This window comes from Pan troglodytes, chromosome 20 (assembly GCF_028858775.2).
Source record: "Pan troglodytes isolate AG18354 chromosome 20, NHGRI_mPanTro3-v2.0_pri, whole genome shotgun sequence".
NCBI lineage: Eukaryota > Metazoa > Chordata > Mammalia > Primates > Hominidae > Pan > Pan troglodytes.
Window position 1 is genome coordinate 20,752,870 of NC_072418.2, and position 26,433 is coordinate 20,779,302.

The window sequence follows — 26,433 nt, forward strand, 5'->3', positions numbered from 1 at the left end:
CTGCCCGCGGTTCGTAGGAGGTGGCTCAGTAAATGCAAGGACATTTACCAGGTATTATGACAGCTTCCATGGCCCCTTGCTGAGCTCAACAATAGTACAACAGCACACAACAGCAGCAATAGTAATGGCTGATCATGATTAACCCAGAACCCTCCTCACGTCATCTCCAGTTACATATGGGGAAACTGAGGCACGGGGCATACAAATAATTTGCATGGCCAGGAAGAAACAGAGAATTGAACTGGACCCAGGTCTGGGTGTCCCCAGATTCTAAACTTGTGCCACATGGCATTTTGAGAATTTAAAAACCCTCGTGATTGACCAGGTGCGAGGGCTTACACTGTAATCCCAGCCCTTTGGGAGGCTAAGGTGGATGGATCACTTGAGGTCAGGAGTTCGAGACCAGCCTGGGCAACATAGTGAAACCTCGTCTCTGCTAAATATACAAAAATTAGCCAGGCATGCTGGCACACACCTGTAACCCCAGTTACTTGGGAGGCTGAGTCAGGAGAATCGCTTGAACCCGAGAGGCAGAGGTTTCAGTGAGCCAAGACTGCACCACTGCACTCCAGCCTGGCGGTACAGTGAGACTCCATCTAAACAAACAAACAAACCAAAAACTGTTTTTTTGGCCGGGCATGGTGGCTTATGCCTGTAATCCCAGCATTTTGTAATCCCGGCATTTTGGGAGGCCAAAGTGGGTGGATCATCTGAGGTCAGGAGTTCAAGACTAGCCTGGGCAACATGGCAAAACCCTGTCTCTTCTAAAAAAAAAAAAAAGAAAAGAAAAGGAAAAAAAAGTCCCAGCTACTCGGGAGATTGAGGCAGGAGAATCGCTTGAACCTGGGAGACAGAGGTTGCAGTGAGCCGAGATTGCGTCATTGCACTCCAGCCTGGGCAAGAAGAGCAAAAGTCTGTCTCAAAAAAACAAAAACAACAACAACAAAAAACCCTCTTGGGCAGCCCATGTCTGAGGATGGACTGTGAGGTCACAGTGGAACACAAGCTCAGGGCTTTCTATCCTTCATGCGGTGAGGGCACCCAGAGTTGGTGCAGGTCAGTTTGCTGAGCTCTAAAAGGGTCTTCAAAAGGGAGTCACCCGTCAGCCGTCCTCCCCACGCCCCCACTGGTACCCAGGGCCCAAACTTGCATAGGCTTTTCAGCGAGTGAGGAGAGAATGGCGTTCAGACCTAGACCCAGGAGGAGAGGGACATCTGAGATGGGACAGGGAGAGGACAACTCAGGAATCTCTGTTTTCTCAACAGATTATTAGTTTTTAGCCACTACTGACATACTTCTTCATAAATACAACTAATTTGTAATTTTAAATAAAATTATTATTAATTTATTTAGACTTAGAGTGTTGCTCTGTCACCCAGACTAGAGTGCAATGGTATTATCATAGTTCACTGCAACCTCCAACTCCTGGGGTCAAGCAATCCTCCCACCTCAGTCTCCTCAGTAGCTGGGATTACAGGCGTGCAACACCACACCTGGCTAATTTTTTTTTTTCTTTTTTTGAGACGGAATCTCGCATTGTTGCCAGGCTAGAGTGCAATGGCACCATCTCAGCTCACTGCAAGCTCCGCCTCCCAGGTTCAAGCGATCCTCCCGAGTAGCTGGGACTACAGGTGTGCGATACCACGCCCAGCTGATTTTTGTATTTTTAGTAGAGACAGGGTTTCACCATGTTGGCCAGGATGGTCTCGATCTCTTGACCTCGTGATCTGCCCGCCTTGGCCTCCCAAAGTACTGGGATTACAGGCATGAGCCACCGCACTTGGCCCTTCTTATTTATTTATTTATTTATTTATTTATTTATTTATTTATTTATTTTTGAGATGGAGTTTCGCTCTTGTCGCCCAGGCTGGAGTGCAATGGTGCGACCTCGGCTCACTGCAACCTCCGCCTCCCGGGTTCAAGCGATTCTCCTGCCTTAGTCTCCCAAGTAGCTGGAATTACAGGCACCCACCACCACGCCTGGCTAATTTTGTATTTTTAGTAGAGATGGGGTTTCACCATGTTGGCCAGGCTGGTCTTGAACTCCCGACCTCAGGTGATCCGCCCACCTCAGCCTCCCAAAGCTCTGGGATTACAGGTATGAGCCACTGCGCCTGACCGGCCCGGCCCTTTTTTTGAGACAGGGCTCAAGCAATCCTCCCACCTCAGCCCCCCAAGTAGCTAGGAGTACAGGCTTGAGCCGCCATGCCCAGCAATTTTTTTTTCTTTTTTTCTTTTTTTTTTGTAGAGACGGGGTTTCACTCTGTTGCCCAGGCTAGTTTCAAACACCTGAACTCAAGTGATCCATCCGCCTTGGCCTCCCAAAGTGCCAGAATTACAGGCGTGAGCCACCGCACCCGGCCTACTCTGGCTAATTTTTTAAAAAAGTTTTGTAGAGATGGAGTCTTGCTATGTTGCCCAGTCTGGCTTAAACTTCTGGGCTCAAACAACCCTCCTGCTTTGGCCTCCCAAAGTACTGAGATCACAGGTGTGAGCCACCGTGCCCAGCCTAAAATATTTTTTAATGCAGGTATGGTAGGAGCCGGGTGGGGAATTAGACTGTGAATCTGGAGGGCCTCCAGGAAGAAAGGATGTTGAGTTCAGACCTGGAGTATGAGCTGTAGTTAATTAGGGCCAGAAGGGAGGGAAGGCTGTTCTGAGAGAGCGCACAGATAGCGCAAAGGCCTTGAGGCAGGGCTGAGCCAGTGTGTAGAGTGAGCGGGAAAGATGCATTGGTTGGGGCAGGGGATTGGGGATTGTGGGGGTGCATCAACGGCCAGGGGTTCTGCGGGCTAGTCTCTCTGAGAATGATCCCCATTTCTGTCTCATTGCAGAAGGAGCTGAGCCTGCCACGCCGAGGACGTGGGTGAGTTCACCTGGGGCTGGCGGGCTGGGTGGGCCCCAGTGGTCTTGGAAGTGGATATTTCAGCAACAGCCACTGAATTGTGAATGTATTTAATAATTACAGCAACACATCTCATGTTCATTCTTGCCCTCGTGTTTGCAAAGTGCTTCACAAGCACCTGGCCTCTCGCCACAAACATGGGAGGCCATGCCAGTTTGCAAATGAGGAAGCTGAGGTGCAAAGGGGTTTCATCACCAGCTAAGGACACTCAGCTGGGAAGGAGAGAAACTTGTCTGGAATCCAGAGTCCAGATGTTGAATTTCAGCTGAAGTGTATTAGAACTGGCTTGAATGCCTCTCATGACGGGGAGCTCACTTCCTTTTGGGGAACACCAGCAGAAAATCATCTCTCAGCTAGGCATGGTGGCTCCCGCCTGTAATCCCAGCACTTTGGAAGGCTGAGGCAGGCAGATCACTTGAGGCCGGAAGTTCGAGACCAGCCTGGCCAACATGGTGAAACCCCATCTCTACTAAAAATACAAAAAAATTAACCAGGCGTGGTGGTGCACGCTTGTAATCCCAGGTACTCAGGAGGCTGAGGCAGGAGATTTGCTTGAAGTGAGGTGAAGGTTGCAGTGAACCAGGCTTCCACCACCAGACTTCAGTCTGGGCAACAGAGCGAGACTCTGTCTAAAAAAAAAAGAAAAGAAAAAATCATCTCTCTCGGGATCACATCAGTGTTCCTGTAGGTTGGGTTTTTTTTGTTTTGCTTTGTTTTCTTTTTGAGACGGGGTCTCTTTCTCTGTCACCCACATAGTACAGTGCAGTAGTGTCATCTTGGCTCACTGCAACCACTGCCTCCCAGGTTCAAGAGAGTCTCCTGCCTCAGCCTCCAGAGTAGCTGAGACTACAGATGCGAGCCTCCACACCTGACTTGTATGTTTAGTAGAGACAGGGTCTCACTATGTTGCCCAGGCTGGTCTCAAACTCCTGGACTCAAGCGATCTGCCTGCCTCAACCTCCCAAAGTGCTGGGATTACAGGCATGAGCCACCATGCCCAGTCTAGGTTACCATTTTTTATCCCCAAATCTTAGAGAACATTATTGTTCAATGCTTTCATTCATTTACAGATGAAAGAAACCAAAGGCCGGGGTGGGGAGGGGTTTTCCTTGAGCTAGTGGTCTGGAAGTGTGTGACTGTGGACACCCCATCTTTGGGAGCTGCTTTTGCCTGAGTTGGGGGTGGAAATCACTCAATGAACATTTTTTTGAGCACCTGCTGTACACTGGGCCCTGCTGAAGCAGAGGGGATACAGACAATTCAATCTCAGAGCAATGGTTGAAGTTTTGTATGCAGGAGAGAGCTCAACCAGAGAAAGAGACAGAGGTGCTGGGGGTGGCTTTATCCTGAAGATCTGGGGCCTCTTGGAGGAAGTGACCTTTGAGCTTAGATCTGGAAGAAGAGGAGGAGCTGGCAGCGGGGAAGTCTGGGGAGAATGGCATTCCAAGCAGCAGGAACAGCGTGGGCAAAGTTTCTGGGGTGCCAGTATGCTTGGCGTTAGAAGAACAGCATGAAGACAAGGGTAGCTGAGTGGAGTGAGTGGAGATGAGGTGGCAGGACAGGAGAAGGAGGAGGTCCTGGGAATGGGGTCAGAGTGGCCCCCAAGCCCAGGCCATCTGCTTCTGTTCCAGTGGGGATTATACAGTTGGTGGGGAAGTGCTTGAAGGCCCCAGTGGTTGGGGGTTGCTGGGGGACTCGGACATTGCCCCGAGAGCCAGCACTGTTTTCAGCCTTGGCCCAAGCTGTGTGCAGAGTGTTGGACCATGAATCAGTGAGGACTGCCGAGGGCAAAGTCCTGGACCTTGGGGTAGGACAGAGCCAAAGACTCCACAAGGGATGTCCACTCCCTGCCACCTTCCCTGTGCCCCACTGGGTCCACCGGGGCCTCAAGAGGGCCAGAGTGAGACACAGACACCCCCAGACCGTGGGGTTTGCGCTGAGAGGGAGGAAGGACAGAGCTGGCGGCGCCTGGTGCTGGTGGGGGTGCAGGTACAGCTTGGCGGAGGAGGGGCTGGTGGGGTTGGGATCGTATATGGGTGAGGGGGCGACCTTCCTGGCAGAGGAAACAGCTGGAAGCCAGGGACTGGAGGTGTGGTCAGAGCCTCTAGTGTGCGCGGGGATGCGGAGACCCGAGCGGGTTAGGACCTCAGTGCTGAGCAGCTGGCCGGGATGCGGGGTTGGGGAGTTGGGGCGGACTGCGCTCAGATCCCGGCTCCCAGAGAGCCCCAGGGCCGGGGCGAGGGCAGAGGCCGGGCCGGGGCGGGGAGAGGCGGGGTCAGTCCATGGAGCAATCGCGCGGACCGCGGAGCCAGTGACCGCCCTTCCCTTCCGGGGCGCAGCTCGGGGGCTCCCGAGCCGGCGGCCTCGGCGTCCCTGCGGCAGACAGGGCGGCACCCGCGGCTCCCCTTTCCCGCTGCGCGACCCTCGCTGCCGGGCCGGGCCTGCGCGCAGGTGCGGAGCTGCGATCCCCGCCCCGAGGCGGAGCCAGCCCGGCCCCCAGCGGCCCAGCCCCCGCGTCTAGTCTGCCGCACCAGCCAGGCGTCTGTCCCTGCGTCCGTGTGTCCGTCCGTCGGTCCGATCGCGCCACGATCAGGGCTTCCGGGGGCCAACAAGGGGGCGTCGGTACCCCGCCGCACAGAGGCGGCCTATGCCTCGGCATGAAGTCCCGCAGGGACAAGCTGCACATCCCGGCGCTGACCCTCGAGTGAGTGTTGGGTAGGGCGGGGGTATGCGGGGTGCAGGGAGGACAGGATGACAACTACCCTCCCCCCACGTCTCTGTTCGTGTCGCCCAGAAACGCACCGCCGCCTCCGGGGAGCCCTCCTGGGCCATCGGTCTGGCCCCGCCCTCACGTCCTGAGCTGAACCCAGAATCCCCGGTCTTGGGCCCCTACTCCCTGAGGGAACCGCAGCCGCCATCCGGAGATCCGGATTCGGCCACACGAAGGGGCGGCCGCCAGGTTCACCGTCCCCGGCCTCTTTCTTTGCAGTCTGTCTCCGAGCAGCCAGAGCCCGTCCCTGCTGGGTCCCAGCAGCCCCTGCAGCCCCTGTAGCCCCTCCTTGGGCCTGCACCCCTGGAGGTAAGTGACAGCGCGTGTGGGCGGGGCGCAGACATCGCCCTGGCACCCCAGAGCCTTGGAAACCTTCCAGACTCATCGGTCTCCTCAAGATACTGTAGGTTGGTGACATCACCTCTCTGGGCCTCAGTTTACCCCTCCACATAATGGCACTGCGATACGTTCTAAGGGCTTAATGGGAAAATTCCATTTTTAGCCAGGCCAGCATCTGACAGGTGGCCAAGGAAAGGGAAGAACTTAAGCTGTTGCCCAAGGACTTCCCCAAGACAGGTGCCGGATTCCCAAGCTGCTCAGGGCACTCCCTGCTGAATTGGCCTGGACTCCTGGGTGGTGACCTCAGGGAGAAAGCTCCTCCCTCTAAACACACACGCACACCCAAGGCTGAGAGGCCATCACCGAGAGCCCTGTGAATTGAGCTTAACCGAAGTGGCACCAGGAGAAAAGAACCAGGGTGACTGAGCGCTCCCTAACCCCTTCCTGATCCCTACTTCCCAGTTAAGAAAACTGAGGCTCAGAGAGGAGATGCCAGTTTTCCTGATTCAGTCCATCCCCTGGGGGCCAAGCATCAGGGACAGCTTTGCTACCAGGTCTGTTGAGGGTTCTACTGGCCAGTTGGTTGACTCTGTGACTGGCCAGGTTTCAGGACAGGAAGGAGTTTTGTGAGCTCCTCTCATGGTTTGGGCAAAAGTTTAGGGAGGGACAGATGTGAGGTCAATGGTGTCTGTTACAGTTACGTGGCCCATCAACCATTTACACTTTAGTATGAATGAGCTGCTTAACTCTTTCCACAGATTTTTTTTTTTTTTTTTTTGAGGCAGAGTCTTGTTCTGTCCCCTAGGCTAGAGTGCAGTGGTGCAATCTCAGCTTACTGCAACCTCCACCTCCTGGGTTCAAGCAATTCTCCTTTTGTAGCCTCCCAAGTAGCAGGGACTTTAGGCACCTACCACCACATCCAGCTAATTTTTGTATTTTAGTAGAGATGGGGTTTCACCATGTTGGCCAGGCTGGTCGCAAACCCCTCTGCCTCAGCCTCCCCAAGTGCTGGGATTACAGGCATAAGCCACACGCCGGGCCATCCACAGACCTTTTAATGCGGAGAAGAGAGAACAATATAGAGCCCACATTTGGGTGCTGGGCAACAGGGAGGTACCTTCCTTCAGACGCCAAGCACTTATGAGACACCTACTGAGATCCAGGTGCTAAAGGCATTGCTATAAAGAAAACATAGTCCCTCCATCAATGGCTTCTCAGTCAGCTTGGGGAATTCAGTGATAAAACGAATGGATAAACAAGATGTATTCAGACAGGGACCTCTTGGGGAGGTGATGTTTGAGCCAAGGCCTGGGCACAGCTAAAGGAAAATTGGCACCAGGCAGTGGGTACTGCATGTGCAAAGGTCCTGTGGCAGGACTGAGGTGGTGGGTTTTTTGTTTTTGTTTTTTGAGACAGTCTCACTTTGTCACCCAGGTTGGACTGCAGTGGCATGATCTCGGCTCACTGCAACCTCTGCCTCCCAGGTTCAAGTGATTCTCCTGTTTCAGGCTCCGAGTAGCGGAGACTACAGGCGTGCCACCACGCCCGGCTAATTTTTTGTTTGTTTGTTTGTTTGTTTGAGAAGGGATCTTGCTCTGTTGCCCAGGCTGGAGTCCAGTGGTACCATCTTGGCTCACTGCAACCTCCACCTCCTAGGTTCAGGTGATTCTCCTGCCTCAGCCTCCCAAGTAGCTGGGATTACAGGCACACACCAACACTCTCGGCTAATTTTTGTATTTTCAGTAAAGATGGGGTTTCACCATGTTGGCTAGGCTGGTCTCGAACTCCTGACCTCAAGTGATTCTCCCGCCTTGGCCTCTCAAAGTGCTGGGATTACAGGCATGAACCACCGAGCCTGGCCTAATGTTTGTATTTTTAGTAGAGGTGGGGTTTCATTATGTTGGCCAGGCTGGTCTTGAACTCCTGACCTCAGGTGATCCACCCGCCTTGGCTTCCCAAAGTGCTAGGATTATAGGCGTGAGCCACTGTGCCCCGCCTGAGATTTTTTTTAAGCCTCTGTGTCTGCCTTGGGGGGAGAAAGTTCTGCTGGGGCCAGGAATGGAGGTGGCCAGAGAGAAGGAGGTGGCTAGGACAACATCCAGGAACAAGTCGAGGCATCCATTGAGAATCAGAGACTGCCATCACCCCCATTTAGTGAAGAAAACAGGGGCATAGGACCTCAGAATGTGTTATCAGGAGCATCCTAGGAAGGTTTCGGGCCAGATCTGACTCTGTCTAAATCCTTGGCTTCCACCCCAGGTGAGGACATGATGAAGGGAGGGACCGGTGTGTTGGAGGCCGCTGAGCAGATTTGACCAGTTTTAACTGGGAGGGGAGGGAGGAAGTATCTGGGACTGAGAAAGGCCATAAGGCTGCCTCACTCACCACCAGGGGGCAGCAGAGCCACATTGCCTTGGGCCTGGCAGGGGAATGGGTCCCTGCCTGCCATGTTCCAAGCATCCTAGGAATAAGCTCATAAACGTCCCAACAGAGTCCAGCCTCTGCAACTCCCCTGCCTCCTTTTTTTTTTTTTTTTTTTTTGAGACAGTCTCGCTTTGTTGCCCAGGCTGGGGTGCAGTGGTGTGATCTCTGCTTACTGCCACCTCCGCCTCCTGGGTTCAAGCGAGTCTCCTGCCTCAGCCTCCTGAGTAGCTGGGATTACAGGCATGCACCACTACACTCAGCTAACATTTGGGTGGGTTTTTTTGCTTGTTTGAGACGGAGTTTTCCTCTTGTTGCACAGGCTGCAGTGAAGTGGCACGATCTTGGCTCACTGCAACCTCCGCCTCCTGGATTCAAATGATTTTCCTGCCTCAGCCTCGTGAGTAGCTGGGATTACAGGCATCTGCCACCACTCCTGGCTAATTTTTTGTATTTTTAGTAGAGATGGGGTTTCACCATGTTGGCCAGGCTGGTCTCAAACTCCTGATTTCAGGTGATCCACCCGCCATGGCCTCCCACAATGCTGGAATTACAAGCGTGAGCCACTGCGCCCGGCCTGATCTTTATATTTTTAGTAGAGACAGGGTTTCACCATGTTGACCAGGCTGGTCTTGAACTCCTGACCTCAGGTGATCCACCCGCCTTGGCCTCCCACGGTACTGGAATTACTGGCATGAGCCATTGTGCCTGGCCTTGCAACTTCCCTGCTTCCATTCTATCCATCTCCCCATCGCTCACTTGGCTCCAGCCACACGGCTGATCCTCCAGAATGCAGGCTGGTCCAGGCTCAGGGCCTTTGCACTTGCTGTCCCCACTGCCCAGAGCTCTGTTCCCTCCTTTCTTCTTCCGTCACATCCTCATCAAGGCCTCAGCCTCAGATAGGAAGCCTTCCCCAACCACCCCCTCCTTCCAGGCCCCACAAACATGGGGTATAATATGCATTATACCTGTCCATTTCCACATCCAGACCCCAGGGATTTTCTTTTTCTTTTTTTTTTTTTTAAGACAGTCTTGCTCTGTTACCCAGGCTGGAGTACAGTGGTGCAATATCTTGGCTCACTGCAACCTTTGCCTCCTGGGTTCAAGTGATTCTCCTGCCTCAGCCTCCCGAGTAGCTGGGATTACAGACATGCGCCACCACGCCCGGCTAGTTTTGTATTTTTAGTAGAGACACGGTTTCACCATGTTGGCCAGGCTGGTCTCGAACTCCTGAGTTCAAGCGATCTGCCCATCTCAGCCTCCCAAAATGTTGGGATTACAGGCACGAGCCACGGCACCCAGCCAACCCCAGAGATTTAATTTCCACATTGTCTTGTGTGATTATCCAGTTATTTTTCTCACCCAGAGGTTTGACAGCCTCTCCGAGACCAGACCTTGTCTGTCCTGGTCATATCGTAGACTCAGGGCAGGCCCAGGGTATATACAGCAGGTGCTCAGTTAATGCATGTGGCTTAGATGAATGGGCAGTATCTGGGAGGGCTGTCCTTGTGGTAGTGATAGCATTGGGGGTTGGGGGTGTTGTTGAAGAAGGCCATGAGTTGGGCGCTCATAGGCAAAGTGGCTGTTCCAAGCAGCAACAGCATTGTCAGAGACACTTTCCTTCTGGAGCCTCAAATCCCAAGGGCAGGAAGAATGTGGATTTTCTACCTAGGGCACTAGGAGCCATAGAGTGTGGCGCTGGGAGGGGCACAGATATATGGGCAGGTGGGAAGCGCTGGGGTAGTCCCACTAAAAAGGGACTGTTGAACGGGGGTGTCTGTATATCTACCTGAGACTTTGGCATTTACAGTCACAGCACATGCAGGGAGAGTCAAATGCCAATGTCACAGAGTTTGTCAGGGACAGGGCTAGGATGTGACCCCTGGGAGAGGGATTCACCCAGGAATGCAGTTTTGTTTTGCTGTGAGAGCAATAGGGAGCCATGGAGGGTTTGTGAGCAGGGGAAGGGCATGATCTGGGGAGCAGTGGGCCGACACCAGAGATCAGTGGCTCAGCCAGCCTTTCATGGAAGGCCTTCACCATGGCAGCAGGCCCTCTGGATTGTCAGCTGCAGCCCTGTTTTGCAGAGGGGGAAACTGAGGACAAATGAGCATGGGAGAAGGTTCTCTCCCTGCTACAGATGTCAGGGCAGTGGGTGTATGTAATAGGGGGTGTGTAGATGTTATTGGGTGTAGCTGTGGCTGGGGATGAGGGGGCAGCGCCTTTACCGAGTGTGTGCAAAGGTGTGTCCCCGTGCATATGGGGTGGCTCAGCACGTAGTGACAGCAAGTGGAGACTGTGGCCCCATCCCCACTTGGGTCCCCAGACTCAAGAGAATCTGCACCCCGCATGAGGCTTGGGCTGCATACCTGGGGGTCATAGGTGACCACTCCCATACTCATCACCATCTCTGGTGGTCTCAAAACCACCATCTCCCCTGGTCTCAAAACAAATCCCAAATCCACCCACTTTTCTCCACAGCTTCAATATTCCCGTCCCAGACACCGTCCCAGACCCTTACTGGCCTCCTGCTACCTTCATTCCTGTCCCCCAACAGTCTGCTCCCCATAGCAGACACAAGGGGGTTTATAAACATAGTCCACATCATACCCTTTCTCTGCTCAAGCACCCTCCATGGCTCCCCATTGCTCCTACAATACAATTGCACTCCTCCCTGCAGCCCACAAGGCTTATGTGGTCAGCCCCGCTGGCATTTTGCCCTCAGTGCTGCCTCAGAGAGTTGTGCCCTTTGCCTGGGACACGCTTTCTGCATAGCCAGCTCCTCCCTCCTCCATTTCTGGCTGGCGGCAGCATTACCTCCTCTGAGAGGCCTCCTGGCTAAAGTCGCCCCTTGCAGTGTTCTCTCCTTTCTTTTCCCTTCTCGGCCTTGGTATTTGAAATTATCTTTTTTTTTTTTTTTTTTGAGACGGAGTCTCGCTCTGTCACCCAGGCTGGAGTGCATTGGTGTGATCTCGGCCCACTGCAACCTCCACCTCCCAGGTACAAGTGATTCTACCGCCTCAGCCTCCAGAGCAGCTGGGAATACAGGCATGCACCACCATGCCCAGCTATTTCTTTTGTACTTTTATTTCTTTATTTTTATTTATTTTTTTTTATTTTTTTGAGACAGAGTTTCGCTCTTGTTGCCCAGGATGGAGTGCAATGGTGCTATCTCAGTTCACTGCAACCTCCGCCTCCTGGGTTCAAGCGATTCTCCTGCCTCAGCCTCCCAAGTAGTTGGGATTATAGGGACGTGCCACCACGCCCAGCTAATTTTGTATTTTTTTTAGTAGAGACTGGGTTTCACCTTGTTGGCCAGGCTGGTCTCAAACTCCTGACCTCAGGTGATCCGCCCGCTTCGGCCTCCCAAAGTGCTGGGATTACAGGCGTGAGCCACCACGCCCAGCCGAAATTATCTTGCTCATTGAATTGTTTCCTGTTGGCTGGGCACGGTGGCTCACGCCTGTAATCCCGGCACTTTGGGAGGCCAAGGCGGGCGGATCACCTGAGGTCAGGAGTTTGAGACGAGCCTGGCCAACATGGTGAAACTCCGTCTCTACTAAAAATACAAAAAAATTAGCTGGGCGTGGTGGTGCAACACCTGTAATCCCAGCTACTCGGGAGGCTGAGACAGGAGAATCGTTTGAACCCAGGAGGCGGGGGTTGCAGTGAGCCGAGATGGTGCCACTGCACTCCGCCACACTTGGCCTCGCCCAGGCTGGTTTTTTTTTTGTTTGTTTGTTTGTTTGTTTGTTTTGTGATGGAGTCTTGCTCTGTCGCCCAGGCTGGAGTGCAGTGGCGCGATCTCGGCTCACTGCAAGCTCCGCCTCCCAGGTTCACGCCATTCTCCTGCCTCAGCCTCCGGAGTAGCTGGGACTACAGGCGCCCGCCACTACGCCCGGCTGGTTTTAAACCAAGGCTGGGAAAAGCCGGATGGAGTTTGGGTGTGGTGGCTCACGCCTGTAATCCCAGCTACTTGGAGGCTGAGGCAGGAGAATCGCTTGAACCCGGGAGGCGGAGGCTGCAGTAAGCTGAGACTGCGCCATTGCACTCCAGCCTGGGCAACGAGAGCGAAACTCTGTCTCAAAAATAAAAAATTTGTCTCTTTAGCTATGAAGCCTGGGCCCCAGCATTGGGCCTGGACTGGGTCCCAAAGTGTCCTGTGGCCCAGGAAGGGGCATCCCTCATGATGACACTGCCCCTGACTTGCCTGGGCTGTCATGACAGGAGGAAGCATTAATTCAGTCCTTACGGTGGGAGACACTTCTGCTTCCATAGTGAACACATATTGTACCCTCAGCCCTGTTCCAAGCTCTGTGTCTCAGATTTTATTCTGTTTTCAGTATGGGGGATGTTACGCATGGGGAAACAGAGGCCTGGAAGTTAGCCTGATGCTATCGTTTATAGAGATAAATTATATATAGATATGGAACATATACCAGGTGCCCTTGGAAGCACCCCCTTACATCTGATTTGTGTAATTCTCATGTCAGTTCAGTTTTCCTCCAATTTCACAGTTGAGGAGACTGAAGCTGGAGTTCAATCAGGTGGCTGATTCCTAACTGAGGCAGGGCTGATGGCCTTTCCCGCCACACACAGACAGAGCATGTCAGACGCCCCGACTCAATTTGCCAAACACACCCTCTATGCCAGTCCGGTGCTGGGAGCTGCTGGGACCCTAAGGAGCCCCCAGCCTGGGGAAGACATAGCCGGACAGACAGGAAAGCGGGTTTTTCAGAGGAGAGGACGCAGTTTTGCCAGGCTAGATTCCAAGCAGTGGGGCCAGGGTGGGCGTGGTAGCATGAGCCGGCCAGGACGCTGGGGTGGGTCTTGGGTGCCGCACTGAGAAGGGGTCAGTGCTCTGGGAGAGAGGAAAAAGAGGGAGGGAGCGATTAGATTTACATTTTAGCAGAAAGGAGCCAAAATGCCTGCCCCTAGCTCGAGGTTAAGGTGCTGCCAACGCCCCGCCCCCGCCGCCCGCGGTCGTAGCAACGCCCGGCCTCAGCCGCCCGCGGCCCTAGCAACGCTCCGCCTCTCCGCCCGCGGCCATGGCAGCGCCCCGCCCACTCGCCGGCACGCGGGTCCGCCGGCCTCGCTTCTGCGTCGCTCGCTCCGCCTCCCGACAGGCCCCGCCCCCAACGGCCCCGCCCCCGCACTCGCCTGGGCGGAGTTCCAGTCGCGCTCGGGGGCGCGCGCTTCCTTCTCGCCGCCCCCCCATCCCCGCAGCCCCGTGTGCCCCCCTCCCTGTCCGGCTCCGCGGGGCTCCTGGGGCCGATCCCACCGCCGAGGTTCGCGCCCCGCCGCCGCCGGCTGCGCCCCCGCGCCTTCCCGGCCTCGGGCGGCTGCGGCGGCACAAAGGGAAGCAGCATGTCCGACCCCAGCTACTGGACGGCGGTGGCGGCTCCCGGCCATCGCAGCCGCCTGGCAAAAGGCGCGCTGCTGCAGCGCTCCAAGAGGTAGGGGTCACGGCGCCGAGCAAACAGGAGTTGCCAGAAGTGTGTCCTGGCCGCGTGGCGCGGACCACGGCGAGCGTCTGTCTGTGGCAGCAGTGGGAAGGGGGGAGGACGCCTGTGGATCGAGGTGTCCCCTGGGGTCCCTGGCACCCTCCTTTCGCCCCTCGTTCCCTGGACTGGGGTGTCTGTCCGCCAGCGTCGCAGCTGGGGTGGTGACAGACAGGAGTGAGTGAGATTGAGCTAGGATTTGAACCCGGGTGTCCAGGGCTGGGCAGAACCAGGGAGGAACTTCTTGGAAAAACTGAGGCTGATCTGCCGCTGGGGGTCCATTCAGCAGAAATGTTGGCTCAGAAGCAAATATTTACTGCACGAGGCTGGCATTTGGGTGGGGTGTCAGGAGTCCAGATAGTTGGGGTTAACCCCCACCAAAGCCTCACCGCTCTTGGAGTCTCAGTTTCCCCTTTTGAAAAGCAGAGAGGATAAGTGAGGGCTGTGGATTCTACCAGACCTGGGTTCAAATTTCGACTCAGCCACTACCAGGCTGTGTGACCTCAAGTAGCTCCTTAACCTCTCTGTGCTTGGGTTTCTCATTGGTGCTGGACTGGGGCAAAGTCTGGGCGGTGGGACCAGCTACCGAAAGACCTTGAATGCTGAGTCCAGGGCTTAAACTTACCTCCAAGATCGTGGGGAGCATTGGAGGGGGAATATGGGTGCCAGAGGGATGAGGTGCAGGAGGCTGGCTTCAGGCCCCTGCTTTCTGCCACATTCTCTCTGTTGTGTCCTGGGTACCAAGAGAGGATGGTTCTCAAATGGCAACTTCTCGAGGTCCTGGATCTCCTCCAGGAAGAGTTGAACAAACAGTCGGCCCTGCATAGATGCTTGGGAAGTGAACAGATGATGCTTAGTTCTCCTTTGAGGCCTCACATTTGGCCGTGTTTTCAAGAAGACCTCGCCCAAGAACAGGAGGGAGGGCAACGAAGTGTTTTTCCCAAATGCTTTTGGAAGCAGCAAGTGATACAGCAGGATCGGGGAGGGAGGGTGCTGGTGGTGCAGTGTGGGGGCGAGGAACCAGGTGAGGGGCTGGGAGAGGATGTGGAGACAGCCAGGTGAGCGTGCATTGAGGGGTTGGCAGGAAGTTTTGCAGAAACCTGTGGGTTTCACTTTTGCTTCTGCAGCTCAGGCTGGGAGACAATCACTGTGACTGTTGACATCTGTGGCTTCAGTTTCCCAGTCTGGAAAATGGGCTCAGCTGGTCATTCCCAACTCTGGGGCTTGTTGGAATTGGCAGATGTTGGGGATGTAATTCACTCAGGAGGCACTGGCTGCCCTCCCGGCGTGAGCCAGGCCCTGTGAGCATTGTCTAGGCAAAGACAACAGTGTATGTACCCGAGTCCGGCCCAAAGCTGAGCACTGGATGTGGTAGGTTTCATCCTTCAAGGTAGAGATGAGGAAACTGAGGCTCAAGGGGCAGCCACATGTGGAGACGTAGACAGGCTGGGCCTCTTCTCCCTGCCCACCTTGTCACCTGTGTCCTTTGATGATCGTACGCTTGTTCTCCCATGGATTGACCTGCTCCGAGCATTCTGCCTGGGACCCCATTTCTGCACCTCGGAGGCCCCGAGACTTCATCTCTCCCTCCCCGCGAGGTTCTCCCGCCGCTGAGCTGCGTTGGCGGCTTGGGGTGTGTGGGCTGATGCTCTTGTGGAGCAGAGCTGTTGCTGGGCAACTGCTCTGGTGGGGCGGGGGACGGTGTCGCTCCCAACTTCCTTCTGTCAAGGTGTGGGCTGAGGCCAGGGCCCAGGTGGGAGAAGAAGCCAGGCAGGGTGTGAGAGACCTGGGCCAGGGATCTGGTGGCCAGAAGGGAACTGGGATGGAAAGAGGAAAACATGGGCAAAAGTTCAGCAGAAGAGGCAGGACTGTGAAAGAGGTTGCATTTAGGGTTTCTAGTTGGGTCGCATTGGAATTTTAGGGGCATCTTGAGAAGAAGGAGGGTTGTCAAGAGATGGGAGCAGGGGCTTCAAGAGGGGTATATAGAATGGGGTGTCTCAGCCCATATCTGGGCTCCAGGGTGTGTTTGGTTCACCTGATTTGCTGGTGCTGCTGGCAGTAGCCATGGTACAGGGAAAAGTGTGGGGGTGGGACTGTGACACAGAACCCTGAAAAGCTGGTCCAGGGGCTCCTGGCCATATGTAGTGTCCTCCATCAGGCTAGAAGCACTTCATGCCATTGCTGTTAATAACAACACTGCCAATAGTTTGTGTTTGTTTTTGTTATTGTTTTTCAGATGAAGTTTCACTCGTGTCCCCCAGGCTGGAATGCAATGGCACTATCTCAGCCCACTGCAACCTCCGCCTCCTGGGTTCAAGTGATTCTCTGCCCCAGCCTCCTGAGTAGCTGGGATTATAAGCGTGCACTACCACACCTGGCTAATTTTTGGGTTTTTTGTTTTGTTTTGTTTTGTTTTGTTTTTTGAGACGGGGTTTCACTCTTGTTGCCCAGGCTGGAGTGTAACGGCACGATCTCACCACAACCTCCACCTCCTGGGTTCAAGCGATTCTCCTGCCTCAGCCTACCAAGTAGCTGGGATTACAGGCATGCATCACCACGCCCAGCTAATTTTGTATTTTTAGTACAGAAAGGGTTCCTCCCTGTTGGTCAGGCTGGTCTTGAACTCCTGATCTCAGGTGATCTACCCACCTTGGCCTCCCAAAGTACTGGGATTACAGGCGTGAGTCACCACGCCCGACCTAATTTTTGTGTTTTTAGTAGAGACGGGTTTCACCATGTTTACCAGGATGGTCTCAAACTCCTGACCTCAGGTGATCCGCATGCCTCGGCCTCCCAAAGTGCTGGGATTACAGGGATGAGCCACTGTGCCCAGCCTTGTTTTTGTTTTTTTTAAGAGAGAGGGCCTTGTGCTGTCACCTAGGCTGGAGTGCTGTGGCACCATCATGGCTCACGGCAGCCTTGACCTCCTGAGGCTAAAGCGATCTTCTTGCCTCAGCCTTCTGAGTAGCTGGGACTACAGGCGTGCACCACCACACCCAGCTAATTTTTAAATTTTGTATAGAGACGGGGTCTTGCTATGTTGCCCAGGCTGGTCTTGAACTCCTGGCTTCAGAGGATCCTCCCACCTTGGCCTCCCAAAGCACTGGGGTTACTGGCGTGAGCCACCATGCCTGGCCAGCAGTAGTGTCAATAATAAGGAATGTTAGTTGAGGGGTGACTCCCTCCTGGGCCTTGAAGACCTGGCTAAGGGCCATGGGGGAACCCAGCTGGGGGCAGAGTGGGAGTGGCCATGTCCAACATCCCATCCTTCTCCAGAACGGGCTGCGAGTGTGATTTAGGCTGGGCAGGTGGCTTAGCGCGGGGCCCTGGGCAGCCACCTACCCTGTCCCCTTTTCCCCCCACAGCTGCCGCAGCGGGAACCGCAAGAGCTTGGTGGTAGGAACGCCCTCCCCGACCCTCTCCCGGCCCCTGTCGCCATTGTCGGTCCCAACGGGTGAGTGTGGGAGCAGCCAGCGGGTGCTGTGTCCTGCCTCTGCCCCGCTGACTCAGTTTCCCCGCCTCCTCCTCAGCAGGCAGCAGCCCCTTGGATAGTCCTCGGAATTTCTCGGCTGTCTCTGCCCTAAATTTCCCCTTTGCCCGGAGGTGAGTGATTGCCGGCTTTGGGAGACAGTGCGGGCACCACGGGCAGGGGTTGGGCAGGGGCACGTGCTCGGTGGCTAGACCTGGCTCCTCATTCATTTCATTCACCTTTTCCCCTCCCCTGGCCCGTCTGGTGGTGGTCTCCCCCTCTGGCTCTCATTCCCGGCAAATGCATGCCATCTTGCAGCCACATCCCACGCACGGACAGGTAATTTCAACCAGCCCAGGGGGTGGGGGGTCATGGGGGGATATAGCCCTAAGAATCATTAACTCACTAAAGAAATCATTCATTCATTCACTTAACAAGAGCTGATTGAGCACCTGTCATGTGCCAGACGCTTGCATTTCATTTATTTATTCATACAACAACATTCACTAAGCACCTGCTGTGTGTATGCTCTGTGCTGCAGGCTGAGGGCATGGTCGCAAATGGGCAGCTGGCCCTGAGCCCCTTGGGAGTCCTCTGTTTGGTGGGGGGTGGTCAATGTGTGCCCCAGAAGCTACAGCTCAGAGGTTGAAGCTTTGACAGGGGACACAGTGGCAGCTGGAGTCACGGGGGGGCTTCCTGGAAGAGGTACCTAAAGAGAGAGAGCATGCAGTGGACTTGGTCAGCCTGTGTCTCTGTTCTTGGTTATTTTCAGGAGATCCTTCCTACAACAGGGCCAGAATATGCTGGCCACAGTGTCTGTTCTTAGTCCCCACAAACCACAGGGGCCAGGCCTTCCTTCCATCTGTTCTTGTTCCCCTCTCCAGGGCAGACGGCAGAAGATGGTCCCTCGCGTCTCTCCCATCTTCCGGCTATGGAACCAACACACCCAGCTCCACCCTCTCGGTACCCATAGCCCCACCTTGGCAGGTGGACAGGCAGATGCCGGGTTTGGGGGGGACACATCTTTGTGTGTTTTTTTCAAGGTGTTGGATAGTTGTGCAGTCAGCAAACATACTAGTTACTTCCTCCATGCACGCCCCATTCTGGGAAATGCAGGGTCCCCTGAGAAGACCCAGCCTTGGCCCCAAAATAGTCCCCGGTTGGGGAGATACAGATATCCTCAGCCTATGGGGTCAGGGCCTGACCAGAGGGGGACTTGGGGCTGCCCAGGGGTACAGGCAGAGAGGACTTCCTTGAGGAGAGGGCATCAGAGCTAAGGTTTTGAGGGATGCATAGGAGCTAGGCAGGAGAAAGGATGTTACCTTCTGATGGCCAGCAGGCAGCCTGGGCCTTGAGGGGTGGTGCTGGGTTCCTGGCCACAGCACTGACGGTGAACTCATGGCTCTAATCCCCACCACTCTCTACCAGTCAAGCTCATCCTCCCGGGAACGTCTCCACCAGCTTCCCTTCCAGCCGACGCCGGACGAGCTGCACTTCCTGTCCAAGCACTTCCGCAGCTCAGAGAATGTGCTTGATGAGGAAGGCGGCCGGTCACCCCGCCTCCGACCCCGCTCTCGCAGTCTCAGGTGGGCCGGGACCTCTGGCCCCAGCCCCGGCCCCTCCCTGGGCTGGTGTGGAGGCCCAAGTTGTGGCTCCTCCTTCACCCCAGCCCTGACCCTGCCTGAGCCTAGCCTCTGATTCTTGTCCCTCAACCCTGGCTCAGATCCCCCAACATCCTCCCCTGGGGTTGGTCTCAGGTCCCATATCACAAGCCAGCTGTCTTCCTTTCAGCCCGGGCCGTGCAACGGGGACCTTCGACAATGAGATTGTCATGATGAATCATGTGTACCGGGAGAGGTTCCCCAAGGTGGGCAGCGCCTGGCGGCTGGACCAGCCCCTGCACTTCTTTCCACATTGCTGTCCCTCCATGGAACTCTGTCTTCCTGGCTATGTCCCCTTTGCCAGTCTGTTCATTTCTGTCTTTTCTTCCCCTTCCGTTGAAAGATGTCGTTCCTCCTGCGCCAGCCCTCCCACCCGATCGCCCCATTGCCCCATCTCCTCTCTCCCCAACCATGCCTCTCCTGCCCCATTCTGCGTGTGTCACTCCAGCCCCGCCCTCTGACCAGGTCGCCCCGTCTCACCCCACCCAGGCCACAGCACAGATGGAGGGCCGTCTGCAGGAGTTCCTGACGGCCTACGCGCCCGGCGCCCGGCTGGCGCTGGCTGATGGCGTCTTGGGCTTCATCCACCACCAGATCATCGAGCTGGCCCGAGACTGCTTGGCCAAGTCTGGCGAGAACCTCGTCACCTCCCGCTACTTCCTAGAGATGCAGGAGAAGCTGGAGCGGCTTCTGCAGGATGTGCGTGGTTTTTCGCATGTTGAGGTTTTGCATGCAGTGGGACGTGGAGTGAGGGGGGTCCCCAGGCCAGACGGTGCTGAGGACCTGTGGGTGATGCCACGACCCACCTCCCCCAGGCCCATGAGCGTTCGGACAGTGAGGAGGTCAGCTTCATCGTCCAGCTTGTCCGGAAACTGCTGATCATCATCTCACGGCCAGCTCGGCTGCTGGAGTGTCTGGTAAGTTTCTCTTTCTACGGCCAGCTTGGGGTCCGGGCAGAACGGAGATTGGGACCACAACAGTCCTGCCAAGATACAGGTGACAGTTCCCATCGTGTAGGGCTTTGAGAGGAACACAGGGTGCTGTTGGGCTAGCGTGGGCTTCCCTAAGGAGGCAGCGGGAGTGGAGACCCAGGGGGTGAGCTGGGAAGGGTGCTCCAGGCAGAGGGAACAGCATGTGCAGAGGCCTGCAGGTGGAACCAAGCCCCGGGTGACCAGCCCTCCTGTGCCCCTAGGAGTTTGACCCTGAGGAATTTTACCACCTGCTGGAGGCGGCTGAGGGCCATGCGCGGGAGGGCCAAGGCATTAAGACTGACCTTCCACAGTACATCATTGGGCAGCTGGGCCTGGCCAAGGACCCCCTGGAGGGTAAGCCGGGATGGGAAGAGGAAACCAAGGCTGGGAAAGGCCGGATGGAGGCCAGGCACGGTGGCTCACACCTTTAATACCAGCACTTTGGGAAGCTGAGGCGGGCAGATCGCTTGAGGCCAGGAGTTCGAGACCAGCCTGGCCAACATGGTGAAACCACCCCCCTCTACTAAAAATACAAAAATTAGCTAAGTGTGGTGGCGCATGCCTGTAATCCCAGCTACTCAGGAGGCTGAGGCACAAGAATTGCTTGAACTCAGGAGATGGAGGTTGCAGTGAGCTGAGATCGCGCCACTGCACTCCAACCTGGGCAACAGAGCGAGACCCTGTCTCAAAAAAACAAAAAAAGAAAGAAAGGGCAGATGAAGCCAGGATTCAAACCCAGGCCTATCCGATTCCAGAACCACCACACTGTTCTTTGTCTCTCTGTGGCCTTGCTCTTAGGTCACCTGTGGGAATTATGCTGAGACCCTCTGATCTTTTGGGGCCCAGGGGCCTCAGTGTCCTCAAATGCCACGTTAAGATGGCCAGGAAGCCTGGGGACCAGTGTTAGCAGTGGCCTTCCCTTTGTCCTGCAAATTCACAAAGGACTTTACCAATTTCTGTGGCCTTTACTGTGGCCCAGAAAGTGGACTTGGAGTCAAACAGGACAACCCTTAGGTAAGAAGACGGTCAAAAACTCCCACAGTTGGCCGGGTGTGGTGGCTCACGCCTGTAATCCCAGCATTTTTGGGAGGCCGCGGTCGGTGGATCACAAGGTCAGGAGTTCAAGACCAGCCAGGACAACATGGTGAAACCCCATCTCTACTAAAGATACAAAAATTAGCCGGGTGTGGTGGCGTGTGCCTGTAATCCCAGCTACTCGGGAGGCTGAGGCAGGAGAATCATTTGAACCCTGGAGGCGGAGGTTGCAGTGAGCCGAGATCACACCACTTCATTCCAGCCTGGGCAACAGGGCGGGACTCTGTCTCAAAAAAAAAAAAACAAACAACTCCAACAGCCAGCCAGGTGCAGTGGCTCACGCCTGTAATCCCATAATCCCAGCACTTTGTGAGACTGAGGCGGGTGGATCACTTGAGGTCAGGAATTCAAGACTAGCCTGGCCAATATGTGGAAACTCCGTCTCTACTAAAAACAAATATTAGCTGGGTGTGGTGGCATGTGCCTGTAGATCCCAGCTACTTGGGAGGCTGAGGCAGGAGAATCGCTTGAACTCAGGAGGCAGAGGTTGCAGTGAGCCGAGATCACGCCACTGTGCTCTAGCCTGGGCGAAAGAGTGAGCCTACATTTCAAAAAAAAAAAAAAAAGATGTAGCTGGGTGTAGTAGTGCGCGCCTGTAGTCCCAGCTACTCAGGAGGCTAAGGTGGGAAGATCGCTTGAGCTTGGCAGGTTGAGACTGCAGTGAGCTATGATCACACCACTGTCCTCCAGCCTGGGTGACAAAGCCAGACCCTGTCTCAAAAAGAGAAAAAAAAAATTTTTCCACAAATAGCCAGGATAAGAGGAACTGAAAGCTGGAGCATTGAACTTGGACCTAGCCTGGTCCAGCAGTAGCCAGGGGGAGGCTCTAGGAGGAGGCAGTGTTCAAACTGAGGCCTGGAGGGCAGGAGGTGACCAGGTTGCAGATCCAAAGGAAAGAGTGGAACAGGCAGCATAGGCATAGACCCTAAGGTTGGACCATACCTGGAGTGGGACTGACCTGCCACTGTCCCCATTGAAAGCTGGGGAGGCCCAGCATGGTAGCTCACACTTGTAATCCCAGCACTGTGGGAGGCCAAGGCAGGAGGATCACTTGAAGCCAGGAGTTTGAGACCAGCTTGGGCAACATAGTGAGATCTCGTCTCTATTAAAAAAACAATTAGCCAGGCATGATGGCACATGCCTATAGTCCTAGCTACTTGCGGGGCTGAAGTGGGAAGACTGCTTGAGCCCAGGGGTTTGAGGCTGCAGTGAGCTATGGTCGCACAACTGCACTCCAGCCTGGGCGACATAGCAAGACCCCATCTCTACAAAAAGTAATTTTTTTTTTTTTTTTGAGACGGAGTCTCGCTCTGTCGCCCAGGCTGGAGTGCAGTGGCGCGATCTCGGCTCACTGCAAGCTCCGCCTCCCGGGTTCACGCCATTCTCCTGCCTCAGCCTCCCGAGTAGCTGGGACTACAGGCGCCCGCCACCACGCCCAGCTAATTTTTTGTATTTTTAGTAGAGGCGGGGTTTCACCGTGTTAGCCAGGATGGTCTCGATCTCCTGACCTCATGATCCGCCCGCCTCTGCCTCCCAAAGTGCTGGGATTACAGGCGTGAGCCACCGCGCCCGGCCTACAAAAAGTATTTTTAAAAATTAGCCAGGCGTGGCGGTGAATGCCTGTAGTCCCACCTACTTGAGAGGCTGAGGTGGGAGGATCGCTTGAGTTTAGGAGACTGAAGCTGCAGTGAGCCATGATGGCACCACTGCACTCCAGCCTGGGTGACAGAGCAAGAGCCTGTCTCTGAAATAATCATACTTGGCCAGGTGCGGTGGCTCACGCCTGTAATCCCAGCACTTTGGGAGGCCAAGGCGGGCAGATCACCTGAGGTCAGCAGTTTGAGACGAGCCTGGCCAACATGGTGAAACCCTGTCTCTACTAAAAATACAAAAATTAGGCTGGGCGTAGTGGCTTATACCTGTAATCCCAGCACTTTGGGAGGCCGAGGCAGGCAGATTACCTGAGGTCAGGAGTTCAAGACCAGCCTGGCCAATGTGGTGAAACCCCATCTCTACTAAAAATACAAAAGTTAGCCAGGTGTGGTGGCAGGCGCCTGTAATCCCAGCCACTTGGGAGGCTGAGGCAGGAGAATCTCTTCAACTCAGGCGGTGGAGGTTGCAGTGAGCCGAGATCGCGCCACTGCACTCCAGCCTGGGCGACAGAGTGAGACTGCGTCTCAAAAAATAAAAATACAAATACAAAAATTAGCTGGGCATGGTGGCACACGCCTGTAATCCCATCTACTTGGGAGGCTGAGACAGGAGAAGCACTTGAACCCAAGAGGTGGAGGTTGCAGTGAGCTGAGATCACACCACTGCACTCCAGCCTGGGTGACAGAGCGAGACTCCATGTCAAATAAATAAATTAAATAATCATACTAATATAAAATAAAGCTGGGGAAACTGAGGCTCCAGGCAGATAAGGCTGAGCAGGGAATCAAACCCAGGTGTACCTAAGGCCAGATCACATGTGGTCTGTGGCTGGACCATGTTTGCCAGGCATTCGCTAGGGGCTGCCCCTCTGCCAAGGCCTGGGGCAAGAACATATTGGACCCTCCACCTGGGCTGCACCCTGAGCTGAGGAAGATGTTAGGAGCTGACGCCCAGGGGCCTCTGTCTCATCCCGTCTTCACAGGCTCAAGGCTCAGAGCCTGAGTTTGATCATGACTGAGCACTTCAGAGCCAGGGCAACCCACTGGCCCTTCTAGAAGTTCCTAAGTCATTGCTTCATCCAACCTCCTGGGTGTGGCTTCATGACAGTGTCATGAGAGCTGGTCAAGGGAGGCACTGCATCCCCAGCCTGGGGTGAGAACTCTAGAGGCCTCAGGAAATTGCTGGGTGATGCAGGGTGAGGCAGGGAGGCTCCAGCTGAGCCTCCTCCCTCATCTTGCAGAGATGGTGCCACTGAGTCACCTCGAAGAAGAACAGCCCCCAGCACCTGAGTCCCCGGAGGTGAGTAGCAGAGGCTGGGGGACCCCCACTCATCTTGTTCTTTCCAGAGTGGACCAGGCACCCGCAGAAAGGGCTGGGTTTGCCGAGGTCTTGCATGTAGCTTAATTAGCATCGGTGACTTTGGAGGCAAGGTGACGGCACGTGGGACTGCCCTGCCTTGGAAGTCGGGTGGGGGCAGTGCTGGAGGGGCACTGGAAAGGTGAGTTTTGCAGGACGTGTAAGAATTTCCCAGGAGGAGGGCACAGCTGTGAGCAAAAAAGTACAGAAAGTCAGAAGCTGAGTTGGAGAAGTTTGGACAGGGGAGGAGGTAGCATCGGGCACCAGGACCAGTGGTTTGGGCTTGGGGGCAGGAGAAGCCTTCCCAGCTCTGCAGCGGGGCAGGACCCTAAGCCCTTCCCATCCCCTAGAGCCGCGCCCTGGTCGGCCAGTCACGGAGGAAGCCATGCGAAAGCGACTTTGAGACCATCAAACTCATTAGCAACGGAGCCTATGGGTGAGTCCCTGAGTCCTGCATAGAACCATTTCACAGATGCCTGAGGGGATGGTTGAGGCCCAGGCAGCTCCTGCATCCCCCTCCTACCCCAGCAGGGCTCACACATTCATCCTTGAATGGGCAGAGAGGGCACCTGAGGACTGGAGGGGGAAGTGGAGACATGCCATAGCGAGGTTACAGCCTCATGTGTGCTCTGTACACGAGCCAGGCCTTTACCTGCCCCAAGTGTAGGGCGTTCTAGGGGCTTGGGGGCTGATCAAGGAAATAGATGCCCACCCAGTGGGAGTAGCACGCAGTGAGCTTTATTTAGGTGCTGCTTTCAATGGCAGGCTTGCATACAAGGGAAGTCCCTCATAGCATAAGCCCTTAGGAGGCTGAGGTTCCAGGAGTCACCATCAAGAGGGAGAGGCCAGCAAGGGAACTCCCCGGGCAGAGGGGGATCAGAGAGGGGGCTTACGTGTCTAGGTGATGTTGTTCAACAGCATGGGCACTCAATCTCTGGGTCAGAGACTCCCTGCAGGGCGGTAGCAGCTTAGGGTCTTGAAATCCACAAAGTTCATCTTATCCATGGCTCAGAGATGGTGCAGTTTCACGAGTCTGCAAAGCAAACAGGCTCTCAGTGGCTAAAATTTTGCTTACTTGGTCTGTGTGTAAAACAAATGGATGTGTAAAACTTTGAGCTTGGTGCTAGCGGTCTTTTAAAAGAGCTAGACCAGGTGCGGAGGCACTTTGGGAGGCCAAGGTAGGAGGATCGCTTGAGGCCAGGAGTTCGAGACCAGCCTGGGCAACATGGCAAAACTCCATCAATACTAAAAATAGAATAATTAACTGGGCGTAATGGCACATGCCTGTAATTCCAGCTACTTGGGAGGCTGAAGTTGGAGGATCACCTGAACCCAGGAGGCAGAGGTTGTAGTGAGCCGAGATCACCCCACTGCACTCTAGCCTGGGTGACACAGTGAGACCATCTCAAAAAAGAAAGAAAGAAAGAAAGAAATACACAAGCAGCCAGGTGCAGTGGCTCTCGCCTATAATCCCAGCACTTTGGGAGCCCGAGGTGGGAGGGTCACTTGAGGCCAGGAGTTTGAGACTAGCCTCCGCAACATAGCGAGACCCCATCTCTACAAAAAATTTAAACATTAGCCAGGTTCTGTTGTGGGAGGATCATTTGAGCTGAGGGGGTGGTCAAGACTATAGTGAGCCATGATCTCATGACTGTGCTCCAGCCTGGGCAACAGAGTGAGGCGCTATCTCAAAAAACATAAAATAAGATAAAATAAAAACAAAAGAAACATACAACCTAGAAGCCAATATACAAGGGCCATGTGCAGCCCATTTATATGGCCCCCAGCCATGGTGGCTTAAACCCAAAGGTGGCTGCTCTGGGAGGGGGACCAGGTAAGGAGAAAGGGTGGCCCAGGTGGAGGGCACAGCACAGGCAAAGGCCAGGCAGGTTGGGATCTGGGCTCAAGTTGAGCTGTAGTGCCTGCTGGGGCCTCAATCTCCGGTCCCAGCAAGCCTGGCCCTCTGTCCCCAGGGCCGTCTACCTGGTGCGGCACCGTGACACACGGCAGCGCTTTGCCATCAAGAAGATCAACAAACAGAACTTGATCCTGCGTAACCAGATCCAGCAGGTATTTGTGGAGCGTGACATTCTCACCTTTGCCGAGAACCCCTTTGTGGTCAGCATGTTCTGCTCCTTTGAGACCCGGCGCCACCTATGTATGGTCATGGAATACGTGGAAGGTACGCTCACTGGGACTTGCATGCCTCCAGCGATGGGGAGCTCACCCCTCCACGCCTGGGAGAAAATTTTTAGACCAAGTTGAGGTCTGTTCTGTCCTCCATGAGGTCTC

General features: G+C 54.9%; 1 protein-coding gene across 30 annotated transcripts in view; it reads left to right on the forward strand.

Annotated features, from left to right (window-relative positions):
- MAST3 (microtubule associated serine/threonine kinase 3) overlaps positions 1-26,433 on the forward strand; it is a 55,944-nt gene that overhangs the window by 7,054 nt on the left and 22,457 nt on the right. For 2 of the 30 annotated variants that reach the window (XM_024351591.3, XM_054673564.2), the window contains exons 2-15: positions 2,835-2,866; positions 5,895-5,984; positions 17,302-17,390; positions 17,467-17,539; positions 17,724-17,744; positions 18,290-18,368; positions 18,834-18,991; positions 19,197-19,272; positions 19,556-19,765; positions 19,882-19,983; positions 20,259-20,391; positions 24,026-24,084; positions 24,492-24,577; positions 26,115-26,323. In XM_024351591.3, coding sequence (XP_024207359.2) covers positions 2,835-2,866; positions 5,895-5,984; positions 17,302-17,390; positions 17,467-17,539; positions 17,724-17,744; positions 18,290-18,368; positions 18,834-18,991; positions 19,197-19,272; positions 19,556-19,765; positions 19,882-19,983; positions 20,259-20,391; positions 24,026-24,084; positions 24,492-24,577; positions 26,115-26,323 — 1,417 coding nt within the window. Of the gene's footprint in view, positions 1-2,834; positions 2,867-5,218; positions 5,610-5,699; positions 5,985-13,600; positions 13,892-17,301; positions 17,391-17,466; positions 17,540-17,723; positions 17,745-18,289; positions 18,369-18,833; positions 18,992-19,196; positions 19,273-19,555; positions 19,766-19,881; positions 19,984-20,258; positions 20,392-24,025; positions 24,085-24,491; positions 24,578-26,114; positions 26,324-26,433 lie in introns of those variants that run through there. The other 28 variants (XM_016935493.4, XM_054673565.2, XM_024351593.3 and 25 more) reach the window with 20 other exon arrangements.